Source organism: Bidens hawaiensis, unplaced genomic scaffold (assembly GCF_021521415.1).
Source record: "Bidens hawaiensis isolate Kalapana, Puna unplaced genomic scaffold, B.hawaiensis_p1.1 tig00032406_1, whole genome shotgun sequence".
Taxonomy (NCBI): domain Eukaryota; kingdom Viridiplantae; phylum Streptophyta; class Magnoliopsida; order Asterales; family Asteraceae; genus Bidens; species Bidens hawaiensis.
The window spans coordinates 207,632-229,715 of record NW_027505247.1 but is presented as its reverse complement, the minus strand read 5'-3'; the positions used below and the strand labels follow the sequence as shown (position 1 = coordinate 229,715).

The following is a 22,084-nucleotide window of genomic DNA, read 5'->3' as shown; positions in this document are numbered from 1 at the left end:
TTTGTTCTTTGAATGCTTCATACGGAGTCATGTCTTTTACCGCTCGGGTTGTTACTCAGTTTAGAATATACGTCGAACGGCTAACCCCTTCACCCCACTTAACTTGTGGTACATTCCGAGCCTTCAAAATGGTTCTCGTCGTCTCAATTAAGATTCGGTTTCGCCGCTCCACCACACCATTTTGTTGAGGTGTGTACGGGGCGGTGAGTTGACGAGCTACCCCGTGTGATCCGTGCAAAATATTTTAATTCTCGTGACAAGTAAATTCCCCGTGTGATCCGTGTAAAAATTCCATGAACTCGTGGCGTTCTGATCTGTGCAAAATATTTTAATTCTCGCCCCTTTGTTTTGAAATTTTTGAATGTACCGAATGCTTCATCTTTCGTCTTCAACATAACGACCACATATATCTGCTAAAGTCATCAATCAAAACAAATACGTACCGGTTCCCGGATAAAGTGGGTGGGGTGATCGAGCTACATAAATCCCCGTATATCGACTCCAAAATCTTCGAAGCCCGAATCAAGGCTTGGTCCGGAAATGAATCCCTTGTTTGCTTTCCCATTTGACTAGCTTCACTTACTTCATGTGTCGGGTTTACGGTTGGTAGCCCGATCACCAACTTTTGCTAGCCATTGACTTCAATGAGTCAAAGTTGACATGGCCTAATCGGTCTTGCCATGTTTGAGAAATCGAGTCTTCATTTACGTGTAAACACATGTTCTTTGCAACACGCATCTTGATCTTTAAAGTGTCACACCCCAACCTGAGACGGAAATGCCGGGGCGTGATCCGATTGCTCACAGCTCGAAGATACTATCATAATATAAAAGTGACAATATCTAATTAATTATTTTATTCCATGAATACACATAATATCCAAATACAACAAAATATTCCAAATAAATAAATATCACAAATTTAGATTCATGTTTATCTTCATTAAAACCCTAAGGTTTTTCTAAGGTGCTGTTTGTTTTTGCAGACATAAACTGTCTGCAAGCTGATTTCATCTGTTTTCATGTCTGCAACTGAAGATGTGGTCTGAAGATCTGCAAGCTGAAAATATAAGACTGTTTGTTTTTATAAGCTGATACTGTCTGCATAACTGTCAAACTTATCTCACAAGATAGAAGTCATTTATTCAAGTTACATCTAGTTTTTAGTCTTTGCTTGCCATGCCGATTTGGTTTTGGTGGGTGGTGGAAGGTGGTGGTGGTGGATGGTGGTAGTGGCGGCGGACGGTGGGTAGTGGCGGTGGATGGTGGTGGTGGACAATGGGTGGTGGTGATGGATGGTGGTGGTGGTGGTGGTGGGTGATGGATGGTGGTGGTGGCGGTGATGGATGGTGGTGGTGGTGATGGATGGTGGGTGGTGGACGGTGGTGGTGATGGATGGTGGTGGTGGTGGCGGACGGTGGTGGTGATGGATGGTGGGTGGTGGACGGTGGTGGTGATGGATGGTGGGTGGTGGACGGTGGTGGTGGCGGTGATGGATGGTGGTGGTGGTGGCGGTGATGGATGGTGGTGGTGGTGGGTGATGGATGGTGGTGGCGGTGATGGATGGTGGTGGTGGTGGCGGACGGTGGTGGTGATGGATGGTGGGTGGTGGACGGTGGTGGTGATGGATAGTGGGTGGTGGACGGTGGTGGTGGCGGTGGATGGTGGTGGACGGTGGCGGCGGGGTACGGGGGTGGTGGTGGCGGCGTACGGTGGGTGGTGGTGTTGGCGGACGGTGGTAGGAGCAGTGGATGAGAGGGTGGCTGCAAAGGGAGAAGAGTAGGGTTTTTTTGTGAAGATGTTTTAAGCAAGATTTCCTTGCTTTTCTTTTAAGATGAAAGAAGATAACTTCAGATCTGTTTTAAGAAAAAAAACAAACAGTCTTCAAGGGTAATGTCTGCGCGCCTGCAGACATTAGCTCCCTTGAAGATGTTTGAAGAAAAAACAAACACCCCCTAAGTGTCCATACCTCAACTTCAAGCAACCTGCATATGCGTAGAAAACAGAGTTTGTCAACAACACATGTTGAGTGAGTTTACCACCAGTTTTGCAATAAAATAATGTTAATATAATGAATAAGAAAATTAAGCAAAACGTAATAAATGCGGTAATGAAATCAAGCCATGTGCAAATAAGTTGTCGATTAAACCTTTGCCAAGTGAATCGGGCATTGGTCAATGAGAACTCTCCACAAGGGGATATTCCAAACGAATGCATCATAGATAAGTAAGCACATTACAAGTATATTTGATTAATCACACACAATTACACGTTTGCTATTATATATATATATAGTATGATATACGCATATGTCCCCAAAACATTTTAGAAAACTGAATAAAATAGGGGAATGATAAAACTCACCTTAGATTAGTGTCAAACGAATATAAATACAAATAAGCGAGCTAACGAATAAGCGAGTCGTCCACTATACGTTAAACGATATGAATAAATCAGAATTTGAGACTTCAGGATGTGATAATATAAATAAAAATGAACTTGTGGCCGCTGGAATCAATCCAAACGGGCGTTTAGAACTCTAGTTATGTTATATTTAAGATTTAAGCGAACTGGTACTGACCAGAATCCGAACAGCGAGTCGGGAGTCGGGTTTTGGTCAGTAGTCTTAAAATTACGTTACGAGTATAAAAGTCTTCTGGACCGAACGTTGAATCCGTTGAATCCGACCAGAAGTATGAGAAAACGGATAGTCAAACTTGTTGACTTATTTGCCCTTTAACGAGTTCTAGAAGAATTGACCAGTCAACACCCTTCAACCACCGAAATTGATTGAAGGTTATTGAGTAGGGAATGCATATAAACGATCTCTTAGTTTACAACTTACCCGGAAAGTGAAAGAACAAGGAGATATCACGAGTCAACGGTCCACACGAATGCAAAGTCAAACGAACAAACTTGTGTATTCAACCAATTAAGAAAAAACCGACAAGGTGGATGATGAGCAGAGAGGGTGACGGCTGGAAAGGCTCCTCTAGGGTTTGGAGTGAAGGTTTGTGGCAGAGATTATGAGTTGTTTATATAGAAATAGCAAAAACGAACTAATTTTGGACTTGTCATTCATTTAAGTAAGAATATATGATTTTAATGAGAGAATCATTGAAATAATCATAAAGATTCACCCTTGATCAGTAATAAACGATTTAGGACTTGTGTTTTAGTTACATTATGATTTCTTGGTCCTTAATTCACTCAAATATGCCAAATATAATCGATTTTATACCAAAAACGAACTAGGAAACGATCTAACACGAAACGAGTATGTGCGGGTATCCCATAGCGCCGCAAGGTGGGGGAGGGGTAGCCCACCGCGTGAAGCTCTAGCCTAGGGTGGTCAAGTTTTGATTTTTGACACAAATGGTCCTTGAAGTTTGATGTTTGGTCAACTATTGAACTTGTTATACAATAAAGAAGAAATGAACATTATATAAACTATGAGGGGTTTCAAGTGAATTTTAGAAACTTAAATTTTTAATTCTTGATTAATTATAATGATCTAAAATATTCCCGGGTCGAATTATAAGTAAACGAATACGGGTTTGAAAAATCCGAAATGTTACATAAAGTCGATTCGTCTTTGGTACTTTCATGATTAGCATACCGCTACCATCATACATCCAAAGATCATTCTTTTTTGAAAGAACCTCACACCCATTATCCGTAGCTTGACCCAAGCTCAAAATATTACACCGAAGACTAGGTATAAAATAAACGCTAGTAATATGTTTTACCTCCCCGTTGTTGCAATGCAACATAATAGTGTTGTTCCCTTCGATTTTGACTTGGGAACATCAAGCTTTGAAAAGAATGATCATTCTCCAGTCATTGATTGCCAGCACCATTATGGAGGTACCAAATCCATTCTTGCAGTCCTTCATATTGGTACCGACTCGACAAGACTTTCTCCTCGTTTAAGTAGACCGACTCATCTATTTTTTGTAACATCATTCCTTCGTTCAGGCCAAAGAGACGGGGAGGTAAAACATAATAGTGTTGTTCTCTTTGGCTGTAACACCCCATCTAAAGCGGAATACGCTCGGGTGTGACGTACAGATCACTAATAAGCTCGTAACGCTATTAAAGCGACAATAATTATATTTAATTCATTTCAATACATCACAAATACACAATCAAATATTAATATAATAAACTTTGAATTTTCGTCTCTTGTAACCTAATGGTCCAACTATTTTGTTCTTCTATCCTTAAACTTCAACCTGCAACACGTTGAAAATAATATATTTTGTTAACAATAATGTTGGTGAGAATTCGTATAGTTTTTGCATATATATAGTACGAAAAGAGTAAGAAATTCACAAGTCAAGATGTATCGACTTATTCATAAAGCAAAAGAAAGGTAAATACATGATATTCCCGTTCGCTTGACATAAGTCAAATCTACTAAGGAACCCCCATTCGTCGAGCTACTTGAAGTATAGAATAATGATAATGATACCGCCATTTAAAAATGGACGGCGTAGGTACGTCCCGTCGGACCCTCCCACTATGAGTATGTGTATGATACCGCCATTAAAAATGGACGGCGCAGGTACGTCCCGTCGGACCTTCCCACTATGAGTATGTGTATGATACCGCCATTAAACCCTCCCACTATGAGTATGTGTATCCACCAACAAAAAACAGGAAACAACTAGCACATAATCACACAGTTTACAATCTATATGATACAAAACACGCATGTGAATTTTAGTTTAACACAAGAAAACCAAGTTTGAATGTGCTACACCCCAAAATGTGTAAAAGTAAAAAGGGTTATGAAAACTCACCTTTGAGTTTGTGGATACTTGAACGAAAAACCGAAAGTGAGTGTAAATAAAGCCGAGGCGGTCAAATGTCACGAACTATAAGTAAAAATATAAAGGAATTAAAACTAGCTATCGGGATTTAGTTTGTTACGTAATTTGGCTTTAAACATTATTTTATTACTTTAAGGCTTCAATATTTTTTTTAAGTTTTACGGGTTTTTAACGAGTTTTAAGGTTACGACGAAAATATTTTAGAGACTAATATGATGAGGTTTAAAATAATTATTAAGTGAGGTTTGAAAGATATAAGCTTATTTTAATGATTTAACGAAAAATATTATTTAATTAATAATTTATTTATTAACAAGAGAACTTTAATATTTATGGAATACGAACTTTATCGGTCAAAAATATCTCGAACATGCTTATTTTAGTGTATTATAATAAGATTAACTAAATATAATGATAATGATAATAATAATAATAATAATAATAATAATAGTAATAGTAATAGTAATAATAATAGTAACAATAATAATAACAATAATATGATAATAATAAATATTATCTTAACGGGTTCTTACGAAGCATTACGAGTGTGAAAAGTTGGGTTTTTGGATGAACTTTGGTAAAAATTAATTTGTACAACTTTTATGTATAGTAAAACAATTTAATTTGATGTTTAAATAATTTATTTTGATTAATATTAATTTATTTAATCATTTTATTAAAAGCTTGTGAAAAGTAGAGTAAAAAAATATATAAAACTCGGGCTGACCCGGGTTTCGAACCCGGGTCCTTATGTTCACGATGCTAAGGCTTAACCAGTTAGACTATAATGGTATTCAATTAAGAAATGAAAACTGTTAATTTTATAAGTAAGCACCCAGCTCATCTCCTACATGAAAACCCTAGGTTTTTTTGAATTCTTCAAATGGTTCTATGTTTGTTTCATTCGTGATATGGGTTTTGTTAAATGTTTCAAAACTAATAAAAACCATATACAAATTACCCGGAATGATTAAGGTTTGACGGAGAACACAAACTCGCCAGAATGATAACTTTGATGATTAACTGCTGCTTTACAGAAGATATGTTAATGTGTTTTGAGATTGAGGAAGAGTTTAGTTTGATAAGGAGGTCCTATTTATACTAGTAATTGGAGCGTCTAGGCGTTAATGATTGTTAATTAATTTTGCAAATTTTCCGGCAGTTATGCTTGATCTAATCATACGTTACAGCTAGTTATAATGCATTTTAGTCAATGATAACTTGTTACCATTAAGATCTAAGGTCGTTACACCAAACAAACGGGTCAAAAGGCGTGTTTAGAGGGCTAAAACGGCTCGCCGGAGTTCTTTTTGCGTGTCGCCGGAAAACCCTCGCCGGAAAAATGGCCGGCGAGTTGGCTGGAGGGAGCTAGGGTTGTAATTAATAAAATATTATTAGTTTGAACATTTTACACTAATGGCCCCTGATGTTTGAAGTTCTATTTAAACATGAAACAAAATATAATTACATAATAACCTTAAACTTTGAAATATGTTTGAAATGAAATAAAATTTATAACGTTTGGATATTTTCGTAATATACCTGAAAGTTTAAAGATCGCTTAGATAGAAACTTTAAATCCCGGAGTTTTGTTAGTTGAACAAAACGAAAAAGAAAACGAAAATCGTCGTGAATAGTATATAAATGGTGAACGACAAACAAGAATACCTTGAACCGACCAAACGGTTTAGTTTAATGAGTATAAATTCAAAATAAAAATTAACGAGCGAAACTTGAGATAATTTATTTGTATATAATTTATAAATAAAACCAAAAATTTTAAAATGGGTCGGGTTTTCGGGTTTGAAAAGTAACGAATGTTACATTAGCCTTGGTTAGATTTGCTTCATTCCTTCGTTCAGGACAAGAGGAAGCGAAATGACCGATCTGGTCACATCGGTAACATTGTAACTTTGACTGCTCTTTACCCTTCTATTTTTCATCAGTTTGTTGTCTGGAGTTGTCTCGGGTTCCCCGATTTGGCCATTATCTCGGCCTCGACCTTGAACCCTACCTTGATTTCCACCGGTTCCTCGTTCCCTTCCTCTACTTGATTCAAAGTTCCAATTATTAAGCGAATCCGAATAATGAAATAGTAGTTTACTTTGATCTACTAATTGGATTTCTTCGTCTTTGGTTCGTTCTTCGTAAGCCTTGGTCCGACCCACTACTCTTCAAACCCAATTGTCTTAAGATCTAGGATTTGTTCAAGCGAATCAACAATATGAACAAATCGACGAGGTAAGCTAGCTTGTGAGAAATTTCTTGACAATTTTCTGTTGCTCGAAAGTCTCTCCGAGTGTGGCAAAATTTGAAGAGATCTCCGATATTCTATTCGTGTAATTGTGGATCTTATCTGAATCTTTCATCTTCTAAGCATCAAACTCAGCTAACAATGTTTGAAGCTTTGCTTCTCTTACCCTTTCGGCTCCTAGATGTCGGGTTCGAATTGCTTTCCACATCTCTTTTGCCGATTTTAGACTACCGACTTGCAAAATCTGTTGTTTGGTAAGGATTGAAAAAGTAGGGCGGTCGCCACATTTTCTCACTTTGCATTAGTTGTACCGAGATCTATCGCATACAATATGCTATGCACATTAAAAATTTCCTTCAAGCGGAGTGCCCATACTATGTAGTTTGTTGCTGTTAACATCGGGCCTTGAAACATGCCGAGCTACTGCCCTGCTTGGCTAGCGGTGGTGGTGTAGTCGTGTCACCCATGATTGATCAAACCAACTTGTTTGAAAAATCTTTTACTAAACCTAACTCGTTCAACCAAAGTATCAACAACTCGGTTTTTCTTCTCCATCGAAACACCTTCTTTGTTAACTTGATTCGTTAATTATCGTGTTCTTGAACCAGGCTCTGATACCAATCAAGATTGATAAACGATAATTGACGAACAATATATGCATAACCGACTTGTATTATAACCAGAAACTAACTCAAAACTGATTATAATAGAAGTTTGTTATACATATATTGTTCATTAATTATTGTTATCAATCTTGAGGATCATACAGAATCTCCAAAAAAAATATAAGTATGTATGTATAACTTTATAGTATAAACACTGCCTAAAGCTTTATTGAATATATTAATGTTGGATTCAAAATGTACATTTTTTTTAAAGTTCTTTTTCTTTTGTTAAAACCTACAAAATTTAAACCACTCACCCTCCCACTAAAGAAAAAAATAGTAGGTTATCTGCTAAAATTATAACTTTTCTTTCCTATAATGTTTGTTCCTTCTTAGTCTTTTATTATTAGCGTTTGAAATGAATTTCAATACCCAAATGCACAAAATAAAGACCGCCCAAAGTTCCACCAATACTCAAGTGAGTTTTTCCAATCTAATTGAGACTATTTGATCAAAGGAGAAGTGAAGGCATCACTACATCTTTTCTTAATGCATTTTCTCTATACTCTTTTTATCTTTTCCATTTTTTTTATCAATTAACTTTGTTTGAATATGTTCCCGTATAATTAAAGTATTGGATTCATAATTGATCAAAGATGGTTAACTAGGGTATGCGATTATAATCAATACCTTAAGATAATTTTATGTCTATGAATAAATATAAGAAAACACCGATATTTGTATGTTTCACATTTCTAAATAACATGGATAACTTTCTGAAAATTGTGTGTTTAAAGTATTTAGAATTTACAAAAGTTTAATTAGATAAGACAAAAAGTTCGGTAGGAAAAATAATGAATTCACTGTGATTATGAAGTTCTAACGTCCTTGTGAATAGATCAAACGAGTTCCTTTATATTGAGGTCACGGCATGACAATGATTGAGAAAAGTGTTGCAACGTTTTGTAAAAGGGAAAATTCCCAAAATCGCCCATTTTAGTGAGAGAATTCCCAAAATAGCCCTTTTTTCTTTAAAATTTTTTAGAATTTGGACTTGGTTGACGCATTGGGAAAAGATAATAATATAGGGGTAGCAGGCCAAATTTCGAAAGAAAGTGTGGTAAGAGACGAGATTTGGAGAAATAATGAAGGGAAAGTCCAAAATTTTTTGTAATCTTGAAGCAAAAGTTCAGATTTTTTCAAAACTTTTTTTTTCAAAAAACCTTCTTGAGAGATTTTTTTTTTATGTTTCCTACCTTTCCCGTCCATATTTTCAAATTATTGAAAAAATATATTTTTGACAATTATACCTTTGAACCACACCACCACCACCTTGAACCACCACCTTGGAAGTGAAAACGAGTTAGCACTTTGCCTACTGATTCATATATTCAGTAAAACACTAACAAACAAGTGATTATTATTATACTAGTGTAATTAATTATACCAGCTGATATATAGCTTTGGGAAACAGCTGGTGGTGACAGCCATAAGAGCTCGTCGGCGGGACTTTACTTTGGAAGTGAAAATGAGTTAGCACTTTGCGATCGGGAAGTGGCCGGAACAACAACTCCTCCGTGAATTCCTCTCCTTCGAGCTGTTGTTCTGCTGCTTCTCCGGTGGATTCATAGAGTACGATCAATAATAATAATATGATAAAGATGGAGAGCAAACGAGCCATGGAGGTACGAGTGTTTGCGAGCGTGAGCTATGGTGATGGAGATTTGGCCATTGAAGCTGTTGCAGGAAGTTCAAGGTGGGCCCGCTAACTGTTAAGAGTGCTGACATGAAAGAGGGTGGTGGTTCAAGGTGGTGGCATTTCCAGTGCGGTTCAAGGTGGTGGTGGTTCAGAAGTATAATTGTCAAAAATATATTTTTTCAAGAATTTAAAAATATGGACGGGAAATGTAGGAAACATAAAAAAACAGTCTCTCAAGACGGTTTTTTGAAAAAAAAAGTTTTGAAAAAATCTGAACTTTTGTTCCAAGATTACAAAAAATTTGGACTTCTCATTCATTATTTCTCCAAATCTCGTCTCCTACCACACTTTCTTTCGAAATTTGGCTTGTTACCCTTATATTATTATCTTTTCCCAATGCGTCTACCAAGTCCAAATTCTAAAAAAAGTTAAGGAAAAAAGGGCTATTTTGGGAATTCTCTCACTAAAAAGGACGACTTTGGGAATTTTCCCTTTGTAAAATGGTACAACATATGACGGTATAACTCCTTGGTTGTATCAAGGAGAACCTCAATAGAAACTTATTACCGCTTAGTAGCAACCAGACGTTACACTACTCATAGTTACTGCAACTTGCAGTTAGTACTTAGCTTACATTGTCCGGAAGTAACTTGCTAGCGTAGTAGTAACTTACCACTACTTGGTAGCAATTTACCATGACAAGTTATTTCACACTAATTTATATACTTAATCTTGATCTCATTTACTACTCATCGACCCAGTTTTCACTAACCCTTGTTGCCCCTTATCTCGGTTATCACTAATAATAAGTAGCAACGTAAGATTAATAATGATAAGTTACTACCAAAGATTATTTTCATCCAACTTTACCAACTATGTAAATCTTAAGCAACTTCTAGTAATGCTTTAATAAACGAAAATAAATATTTTCCTTGTCGATTGAAGAGCGTGATACCAAACACATAGATTCGATTATACTAAAATGATAATAATGATTAGAATAAAGTTACAAGTAATATTTAAAAGCTAGCTTAATAAGCTATTAACAATGACAAACTTTATTTCTATTACATTTATTGTCTTAAACCAACACCCAATACAAACAAAGATTTACATGAGAGAACAGTGAAAATACAAACCAAGTTTGATGTCTTCATATAGATATGCTATTGGGAATTCCCTTGACATTAAGTCCGCCCTCACGAGAATAATCCGAAGTGTTGGGAAAAAGCAAGGTGTAAGGAACCTTGACCGGTCCATTTCTATTCTTAAAGCATTCATCAGTGTTCCTTTCAACGATCCTCCCTTCTATACCCTCCAATGTTTTCCCAAAACTCTTGAATGCTTCTAATGCCCTAGCATCCGACGTCCAATATGGCGACTCGCTTTGGCCAAGATAAATCTCATCCGTCGAATGCCTAGACAGCATCTCAATTAATGATACTCCCAACAACGTTTGGAGTTGGCTCGTGATGGTTTTTAAAAATGCCTTTTCGGGGTCAGACTCTAGCTCAGCATACTCTGGTGTACCTGGCTTCGGCATGAACCTACGGCTCACAGTTGGGCGGTTAGGGAGGTAACCCGCATAAGGGTATTGCCCGAAATTGACTGCGGCATGGAGAGCCGAAGCCACCCATATGATGATGGTGCATGTGTCAATAAGATCCGCCTGTGTCTTCATCTGAGGCCACCATGGCTCATCTTTCTTGTCACCGTGGCCCTTTGTTCTCAACTCGGTCCACCATGACTGGAGTTCAGAATCATTTTCAACCATTTCGTCTGAGTGATAATATATTGAACAATAGTCATGAACCCATGTTTTGATTGCCGACCAAATCTCGAGCCCATCAATTGCGTACGGGTAATCTTCTATCAGCAGTTTAATTCCATGGGGTTGGCTTCGATCCTTGACCGCTACACCTCTATATATAATTCACAAACTTCATTAATTAACAAATGTTACAAAATGAGACTATTATATCTGTATTCTACGGATTTGCTAAGGACATATTGCTATGGTTTAGCTACGGATATTTTGTAGCGAGAAAGAAAAAGGGATTTTTACATATTTTCCCTTCCTAAACCTTTGAAATTATATATTTCCCCAAAATACAAGTTTTTAATGCAAAATGTACAATACTCTTTAAGCATGGTTTGGGGAAATATGTAATTTCAAAGTTTAGAAAGGGAAAATATGTAAATACCCCGAAGAAAAAAAACTATGGCAAAACTGAAAAACAAATGAATAATAAATAATTTAGTAAAATCAGTAGCAAAATTCATAGCAAACTCCAGACAATAAATATTTAGAAAAACAACTAGTAATAAGTTAAAAAGATCCATAGAGCTGTGATTTTAATCATGTGCAATGCATATATAGAAAAGAAAATGGCATTTCTATTTACCTCTTAAGTAGATCAGCAGGTAGCGCCTGGTCGGGGAAAACCCAATTCTTATAAAGAACAGCGGACATTTCCATGGCGTATTTAGCTGGAAACACGGTCATTTCAAGTACACCACCGGCATTGATGAGTACTTGTCGAGCCAATGCGTTGATGTTCATTGTATCACGAAAATGCGGTTGCAACAACTTGAAAATCGGGTGAACCACACTTAACTGTCGATTCGTAGCGATTATAAATGGTTCTATTACCGCATGAGTGTTCAACCTAAATCACCAAAATCAATTGAAAAAAAAATTACAAAACTGGTTGTGCTAAAGTACCCATCCTTGTCTGTTTTTACTTGTTCTTTCTCTACTTTAACTTGTCACATTAGTAATATTTCACTTCTCACACCGAAAGTCAATAGCAAAACCTCATACTTTGATGTTGTGATAAAAAATTAAAGCGGGCGACGCTTAGCCAACTCCTATAAATACTAGTAAAACATGTTATGTAGAATTTACAAGTACCAGTGGCTAATAAGCTGATGATATCCCGAATCATTAACCGCTGCATAAGCCTTAGCTAACTGCCATATGGTACCTTTAACGCCATCATTAGAAGGCGTGTAAACTTCACTCTCAGTATCAGGTAAGCTTAACTCAATCGCAAGTGGTTTTAACGTGCCATCATTTTGAAGCAAGAGGACTGTTCGCGTAGCGTATATCTTTGACGCAGTTGAGTTGATTCTTGTTAGATATGGCATCAATGCATCATGATGATCCAAGATGAACAACTTGTTATCTTTCAAAGCCTGTTTAAAATAAACACACACAACTTATTTATATTTAAGACTTTGGGTTGTGTTAATTGCTTAATTGTAACCTATAGTTTGATTCCATTCGTACTTGTTCGACTTTTAATCCGTTCATATTTGGTTCGAGATGTTCCTTAGTCATTGAGCTGGTTTGGTTCCCATATTGGCTTGGATCTAGCTTGCTAGCTGGTGGAAACTCCTGATGGAGAAAGAAAAAAGGTTTGAAGTATGAGTTTCTTGTAGAATTTAAGAGCTCGAAACATGTTATTCGATTGAACTTACTTCAAGTCGACGAATGACCACAGGATTTACTCCAGCGACCATTTCTCTACCAAATTCTTCATCTGTTCGCCAAGCAGACTTATCCTCTACAACACAAGTCATGTATTGTATTGGTAAATAATATTTTCTATGTATTGAATAACTCAAAAACTTCTCTCTTTATACATAGATTCTCTATTACAATAATAAACATAAAAGATAACCAGCTAACAACAACAATAATAGTTATAATAGAGAATAAACTCGACTAATAAGATATATATACCTTTGATAACATCAGGAAGTGGGAATGTAAAAGGCTTCTCGCCATCGTTGCGCAAGAGTTCTCTAACAAGTTCCAAATTCGTGTGTTTTCTTAACTTTTTCACCGTGTGTTTCGGTAGATTAAACCTACCTTCGTAAAGCTTCAATACATCTTCAAACGAATCAAACTCATTAGGAGTTTTATCAAATACGGCCTTAAGTTCCGGGCGAACTACTTGGCCAATGGATTTGGCTGCATAGCCTAAGAAATCCGAGAACTTGATATGATTGAACCGTTCATCTCTAGGCACATAGATATTCAAACTTAGAAGAAACAATCTCTTTTCACTATTTGGTTCTGCTTTAGTTGGCTCTCGACCCGTTCTTCCTCTACGTGGATATGGGTACTCCTGAGATCCGCCAAGAACGGGTCGGGCATAATCAGGCCCCTTATCGGGTAAACCCAGATCGTTATAGTATGCATAGTCGTAAACCCTGTCCCATTCCATAAGCATTCCTGAGCCGTTTCCTCTAAGGTTGATGAGCTCTTGGTCTCTATAGTGACGCAATGGTTTGGGTGTGGAAGAAGGTAAATATGCCTGCCATAATATCCGGATCAAACAATGTTTGTTGTATTCAAATATTCACAAGTTCACATGAAGTAAATGCCCCTAGTGTGATCAAACAAATATTCTTTTGGAGATGGACAATGATACAAAATGAAATTGTCACATTTTCTTAAAAATATTACATTTTTCAAATACTCTAGGAAATTAAGGGAAAGTTCTTATGTGGAAATTTTGACCATTCAATTTTTGAAGATAAACATTTGTCATTTTCAAACAACCAAACTTGGGTTTGCATCTTGACGTAATATGCCCTCCAAGGACACGTGACAGGCATAAATGTCTCCTTCTGCCAGTTAGTTTTGGATGCTAACATATGAGAATAGGATAATACCAATACTTGTACGATTTTAAAGGAGAGCAAATAATACATAAGAGTAGGAGTTTGTTTTATAGAAAAGAAAATACTTTTTAGTATGCTAATTTTCTTTTTCAAGTCAAAATCAGGGAAGCCCCCAAACTTTAGTTTCCTTTTTAAACGGTTAAGCCTAAGTCATCTGATCAGTGTTATTTTCACTTTGGCAGTGTGGTAAATGTACATGATAGGAGGTTAAGGATTCAATCCTTATGGAGGATTACATTTAATCGTTCTAAAAAAAAACTGACCATTAGTGGTTGATACATATCTTGAATTCAAAAACATGCTAAGATATGTAAATGAAAAAAACTGGAAATCTAAATTGTTGAAATTAATACAATTAGTTTATTCGAGATGACAATTCTCTAAATACAAGAATTAGAAACCCTAATTTTGATTAACATAAAAAACATCGACAAGATGTTAGTATTTTAGTGTAATTGGATTAACTGGTCGATCAATTTAATCATAGTAAACATTAAGCAAGTTCGGGATGTGCGGAGTGCACGCTTTCTTTAGTTTACTATGATGTTAGGGGTGAAGCCACTAACGAACGGGGATCCGGGGGCAGCGCCCCCGGTTGCGGGGTTCTAGGGACGGCAGCCCCTAGCAGGGTCCAAGGGACAGCGCCCCTGGCTGGGGTTAATATTGCTTCATTAAAATTTCATTAGAAAAAATGAATTTTATGATTATGTCACACATAATCATAAGTTTAATTTGGAGTTTATTTATTAACGAATTTTGAATTTTGAATAGATAATTGCTTAAAGCAGTTATCTAACTTTGAAACTGCCTGGAAACTGCCATAAGTTAATAAATCGCTCATATTTAGATTGACGTTTTTTCTCTAGTTCATCTTCCTCACAAATTCCATACGAAATTCTTGTCTCAAGTTAGAGTTTTATCCGATTAAAGTATTTTGGATAACCACCAAAATAATTTTTAATCTGAAAGTTATCACACGACTCTCTAAATAATTCAGATTGCTATTTTGAAATCCCTAACAAAAGATTAAAAGTTATTGAATGAGAAACGTAATTTTAATACTATTCCTAGTGGTTGCTAAATTGGAACTGCCTAAAATCGTTCATTACTTTCCACTACAAATTATTTCGAGCCAACAGCAACCGAGTCTACCCAACCCATTCTAATGTATTCGTATCAGTAATCCAAATCATTTTAGTTACTTTAGCATTAAATTATAATCCTCAAACAGGGTGATTAAAAAAAATATTAATTCACTAAAACAAATACGTAAATACAAATATACAACTCCTTAAAAGACCAAAAAGCTATTGGCTATTTGGTTAAAGGTGCATTCACATGTGACAGGTCATGCTAAGTTGGAGACAACATTCTTTTTTACTTTTAAAATAAAATATTAGTTTGAGATTTACTCATATTCGATATTGATTCTGGTCAGCTTTAATAATTAAATAGTGTATGATTTAAATGAATATTTAATAGTATATATATTTAAATAATACATGAGAACACGTAGAAAACCAAATAGGATTTAAAAAATATAAATGTAGTTGACCATAACTAATGTGGTTGGATACTAAAATAGTATAACTAGTTAGCCAACTTACCAACTACATCTATTTATGTCCCATTACTTGCTATAAATATCCAACCACATTAGTTATGGTCAGCTACATTAGTTAATGTCAACTACATTAATTATTTATGCCTTATGGTCAACTAGTTAATGTCAACTACCATCTAGCCTCTTAATCCCATTTACCATAATGAGATACTTAGGGCCATGCTCGACATGTCCGACTTGGATAATTACCAACAATTACGATCGACACTAAAGGTGTAAACGAGTAGATTCAAGCTTAAGGTTGTCAAAACCCGGCCATGCCAAGTGTGTTTTATATATTCGAGCTAAAGCTTAGCATTTTTTTTCAATTTTTAAAGCTGGGTCAGCTGATGAATGTGTTTCAAATGCTATCTCAATTCTAGACTCGATTTATTATTTATTGATTGTGTAATTATTTTATTTTCATGTATCCATAGTTAGCTGTAAACTGTACTTTTTATATATAGTATAATATTTATCGTTTATTTCTTTTCATAATAGTTTCAAGTAAAAGAAAAACTTCGATCAGCACTATATTACAAACTACATAGTTGTATTGATTTCTCATCATGCCCGTTCGAAAATTCATAAATTGATTTTATAGTTTATAAAAATTATTAATATAATTAGTAAAAAACATTAAATAAAAAAAAGAACTTAATGACAATAATGACTTATAATTATGTTTTACCCAATTAAATTAAGTGAGACATGAGAGACAAATTAAAAAAAAAACTATTTTGGTAAATAAATTTTAAACTACACCTAATTAGTAAATAAGTTTTTTAACTATACCTATTTAGTAAAACTCAAAGTTAGGTTTAAAAAATGTGTGCAAAAATTTTAAAATATCATGATATATATATATAATAGGTAGCTATATCGGCGGTGCCTGTTAAACGCCTTGACTGACTTTTATAAATACTTTGATTTATTTTTAAAAAAGATAATGAAAAAAAAAAAGGAACAAGATACCCTCACTCCTCACTTATTGGGGTTCAAACGTGAATAACGACATCAATAATTTATTTATCTTTATTAATTGTCAAAATATTTTTTTAATCGCTTTTTCTTGACTGGTTTGCTTTCCGACAACTGACAGGTGTCAGTTTTTTGGTAGTTAATGCTCACACAAGCTAGCTGGTCCTTACTTCAAAAGAAAATTTTGTTAACCTCTTGGTTGTGGAATGCCAAGTGTTCATAAAACTGGACCAACTTCTTTTTAAATAATTTTTTCAATGCCATTTTTTAAATAATAAATTAATAATTAAAAAAAAGTAAGAAAAACCCTTCACAAAACTGGTAGTATTTTAGGATCAAGCACAAAGCTTTCTTTTCCAAATATATAGTTTGATGTGTCATTGTCAATATAGTTTTAGTTTAAAACGAAATCACATTGCTTATATTTACACTTATCTGTATAGATTTAGTTTTGTAAACGTACCTTTGCCTAAATTTAACCCTTATATATAGTCGAGACATTTAACATATGATGCATGTTTATATGGTAATTTGAAAAGATAAAACGACTGATTCGATTGAAAGAAAAGATACTTTTACTAAAAAAAAAGTAATATATTAGTTCAATGCAACCCTTGTATTATAATAGTTTTTCTTGTATTATCTAATATTTTTTCTGTAATGAATGTATAAAATCAAATATTCCATTGCAATGTAACATAATATAGTTCTATAAGCAATTTTTAATGTCCATTAATTTAACCGTTTTCGCTTTTAAGACAAGAAAGTCTTTTTGAGGCTACTATTGTTTGCTTCTCAAACTTAACTCTCTTTGTACAATATCATACAAAGAAAGATTAATTAAAAATGTAGAATCTTTTTACCAAGTAATAAAAGGCTATTTAAATTTTAAAATGCCGGGCAGTGGAAATTAGGGTGTGTTTGGGATTGCTTATTTAAGAGAAAAAGGACTTTTTGTTAACATGACTTATTAACTTATGAATATTTTAAAAGAAGTTTTGAAAAAAAATGTTTGGATTAGCTTATGTATTGGGGAAAGTCAAAATGACTAAAAATGACACTCTTTTTTAAAAGGAGTGTAATGGGGTTGAGGGTTTGAGGGGTGTAATAGGTAAATCAAACATATTAAGTTAATAAGTTACAAATTCCTAACTTTTCAAAACCCTTTTATTTTGCATTATCCATAAGTTAAAATTCATAAGGCCTTATGGTTTGCCAAACACCTTATACACCTTATTAACTTTTCAAAAAGTTTATAAGCTATAGGTTGATGAAACTAAGGAATCCCAAACACCCCCTTAATCATCATTAAATGATTCGATTGCCTCATTAAAAACACACAACTACCATAAAATAAGTGTTTTAACTTTTAACCACAATATTCCTTTACCCACTTTCCCAAACTCCCAATATTTTAACACCAAATCATTAAAACTCAGCGTTGATTTTTTATTTTTTTTAAACACTTATTGTACCTGTACTTGGTACCTTACAAACTTTGAACCCTCGGAACTCTAAGTTAAAATGAAGACACTTTACCATCAGGATATCCCTCATAGACATCGGCCTTGATTTAGTTACCCTTTAATAGACTTAAAATAACAAAAAAAAGGATTTACCTGATTAGCAAAGAAGATTCGGTCATAGCTATAACGATGAGTCGGGTAAACCCATGAATTGCAAACAAATTGGATAGGTCCATCATGATCCGGAAAATCTTCCAATTCGACCGTTTTGAGGTAAAACTGACGATGATGGTGGTTCTTTATCAACAAAGCACCCGGAACTCCCATAGATTCATCCCATTCAAATGTCACCGAGAAAGATGCTTCTCCCGCAGCGAAGGCTGCCTTTTTTGATGCCCAATCTTCGATAAACGCTGCCTTCCCAATCTTCCCATTCGATCCGTTAGCTGAAAACAATCACACAAACATTAAGCATCGACTAGAGGGAATCAGGTACTTACCACTATACGACGTTTGAAGGTTTAATATATTTAGAAATCAAAACAAAAATAAAATAGGGAATATGATCTAAAAGAATATAATTAATATGATATAATATGATATGATATTATATAGAGAATAGATCAAGTGATATATACATGGGTCACAATGAGTCGAACTAATAAGTTGAATCGACACGCGTTTATTAAAGATTTCATAAAGCCAATCAAGAAACAATGCGCCAAAACTATGGAGATCAAGAAAGTTTTTCTTCATTAAAACCACTGTCCCTTTGATCTTCTTCTTTGTTGTAATCTCGGTTTCGTCTACACAACTTTTGTTTGTGCTCTTCCCACATGACATCATCTTCATCACCCCCATAATCACGACAGAAAGATAGATTGTTATTCTGTACGTATTGGTTAAGCTTAGGGGAGGAGGAGGTTGGTTGTTTATATATGCGAATATGAACAGCTGTATGCAATGGTGGAAGTGCTTGTTATTCTAGATTCTTGACTTGTGAAGACTTATAAACACTACTTTCTGTTCACACACCCACGGTGTATGTGCGTGTTAAAGAATACTAGAATAAAGTAGGGACGAGGAGATTCGGTACTGTATCGATTCCGAATCGGTATCAAATTTTTAGTTTTCGGTATTGGTATTTATTTCCCGGAGACCAGTACCGTATGGTAAAAAAATTTGCGATTTTTTGTACCAGTATTGGTACGGTACCCGATCTCATTCCTTGAATAAAGAGTAACAAAGTTCCTTTTTTTACAACAAATTTCTTTTATTTTTTATCATGTGTGAGACTTGAATCAAGATATTATACTCTTTTAACCTAAAATATTTAAAAGTTTTGTATTTATCAGTAAAACACAATCAAATTTATGAATAGACCAACAACCCCATCAACCCATTCATAGTAAACATTTTATATAAGGCTGAGGGTGTGGGGGGCGCGAGTGGGGGCTCCAGCCAATAATATTGTGACGTGTGGCAGAGAGAGAAACTTGATAAGATGGGTGTTGGTTGTGGTGCTCGCGCCCCAGGCCCTGGTGTGGAGGGGCGCGAGCAGGGGGCGCGAGCGGATTTTGTTTTCATAAACGTCCAAAACCAATTAAAATCACAGTTAATAAAATTTAAAAAAAACCATATTTATAAAGCTGTTCCTATACACACATGGATGCTAATATCCCACTTGAAGTTATCCTACAACATGCTCCGGCGACCGGACGGCACCTTACGCCGGGAACTCGCCGAGTTTCTCGACCGGAAAGTCACCGCCAACGCCACTCCGGTCGACGGTGTTTACTCCTTTGACGTCGTTGACCGTGACACCGGTCTGTTCAACCGGGTTTACAAATTCGCCTCGCCGGAAAATGAATCAGTCGCCGGAGTTTTGGACTTTGAGAACCCGTTAAGCACGACGGAAATCGTTCCGGTTGTTTTATTTTTCCATGGTGGGAGTTTTAACACTCCAACGGCTCTTTTCACCATTCCCAAGCCCATTTACGCCACACAGGTCCCGCGAACCCCCTTGCGCCTGCTTTGTTTTTCGTGCTCGCGCCCCTCTCGCGCCCCTCTCGCGCCTCGGTGGTGTGGTGTTCGCGCCCCGGGACGCGAGCGGCTGGGCTCACGCGCCCTTTCTCGCGCTCCACACCCCTCAGCCTAATATACATTATATACTTTGCAGTAGGGCACCTACCCATTTTATCAAGCATTTAATGCTCTTCATTTCTTCCATGCTTTCCTTGCCTTTAAAAAAATTTACAAATCATCACAAAATGTTTGATGTTTGGCACATATGATATGAATTAATAAACGTGCATGGCAATATATTCTTTAGATATGTTTTAGGGTTAAAGATAAAATATTAAAAAACTTTCCTAAATGATAATTATGACAATTGGTTTACCTGTAACAAAGAAAATTTATGTACATTTTAATTTTAACACAAAAACGTAGGAAATAATACTAATTTATAAAAAAATGAGAACGTAAGACGCAATACCAACTACAATACCAATTTACATAAACAATGATTTATAATAACAAAGAAAAAACCTAAAAATTACAACAAAAGAATCAAAATCAATAACAAAATAATAACAACAAATACCAACAAATATTTATAACAACAAAAGAAAAAATCTAATAATAACAACAAAATATAAATCAGAAAATACTTATAATTTCCCATAATCGAAAATTAGCAAATACAAACAAAAAATAAAAGCAAACACCTATAAAAATAAACCTAATAATAACAGCAAATTGGTTCTTACAGTTTTCATGTTAAGAATAAAACGTATTTGATCTTGTTTTTATATGTAACTATATACTTTGTTAGGATGGAGAAATCATCTTTCTCACCCTTCATCCTTCGCACTATCATGCACAAGTATTACCAAAGACTTTTTTTTCTTTTTCTTTTTTTTATTTTCATTCTCTTATTCCAAAACCATAGTAAAAATATTTTGCATCTCTAGCATACGGCAGTTTTTAAATTTTTTAATATAAATAATTTTTTAAAGTAGAAACAGTTATTTACTAATCCAAAATTAAATATAAGCATAAAAAGGTTACATAGTTTAATAATTGAAATTCTTTACATAATTTAAATTTTGAATTTTTTTTTAAATTGACATTTTATTAAAACAGCACGGGCCAAGGCCCAGTTACAGAACAAAAACCAACAATAACTACAAAAACATACAGGAAAATTACAGAGATCCCAATTCCCAAATTTGAGTCTTTGTTGGACTTTGAAATAAGAGTATTTGAAGTTATTAAAGATAATATTGTTCCTCTAAGTTTCCCTCTAACAGTACAATCCTTGCAAACATGCATTGGATCAATGGATGGTTCGTCGTCTCCGGCGAATACCCAAAACCTACACATTACACATAAATGATTGGACTGAAATACCGCTCGAATGGCTAGTGCTTCTTTTGATGCTATTATATCTAAATCAGCACGCCAAGAGAAATAATTAACTTTAGGAGGCGTTCAATAATTCCAAGGAAACATCAACTCTTCTTGGACTATGTAACACAGGATTAGGAACGAGTACGGAACCACGTTACGGACAATATGGGAACGGAGAGCGGTAAAAATCAAAATCCAAAATACGGGTGCAGCAATAAAAAAATAAGAAAAATAAAAATATATTAAACAAATTCCAAAATAGATATATATTTTTTTAAAATTTGAATACGTTACATTAAAACCTAGGATTACAAATGAGTATACAAACCTAGAGAGAGTAGATTGGAGAAAAAACACATTTTATGTAAAAGTTTAAGGGTATGTTTGGTTTGAAGTAATGGAATGGAATGGGAGAAGAAATGGAATGGACAAGAGAATGAAATGGATCATTACCATTCCTTCGTCTTGTTTGGTTAACCCATATGAATGAAATAAATTATTACTTTTGGTTTTTTGGTATCCAAAAAAAATTG

At 35.1% G+C, this 22,084-nt stretch overlaps 1 protein-coding gene across 1 annotated transcript; it reads right to left on the bottom strand.

Moving 5' to 3' along the window:
- Positions 1-10,466: 10,466 nt before the first annotated feature.
- Positions 10,467-19,157, bottom strand: LOC143611820 (putative linoleate 9S-lipoxygenase 5). Its single transcript, XM_077085957.1, has 8 exons — positions 18,776-19,157; positions 18,291-18,583; positions 13,141-13,717; positions 12,876-12,961; positions 12,685-12,792; positions 12,307-12,590; positions 11,798-12,061; positions 10,467-11,314 (listed from the first exon to the last, which is right to left on the bottom strand). Exons 1-8 carry the CDS (start codon positions 18,996-18,998, stop codon positions 10,546-10,548), a joined length of 2,604 nt encoding a protein of 867 aa, XP_076942072.1. The 5' UTR covers positions 18,999-19,157; the 3' UTR covers positions 10,467-10,545.
- Between the last annotated feature and the right edge of the window lie 2,927 nt (positions 19,158-22,084).

Coding starts and splice junctions, on each gene's coding strand:
- LOC143611820 (XM_077085957.1), bottom strand. CDS start 18,998: ATGGGGGTGATGAAGATGATGTCATGTGGGAAGAGCACAAACAAAAGT. Junction 12,591..12,684: donor ACGGATTAAAAGTCGAACAA/GTACGAATGGAA, acceptor TATTTTAAACAG/GCTTTGAAAGATAACAAGTT. Junction 11,315..11,797: donor CCTGCTGATCTACTTAAGAG/GTAAATAGAAAT, acceptor AATTATATATAG/AGGTGTAGCGGTCAAGGATC.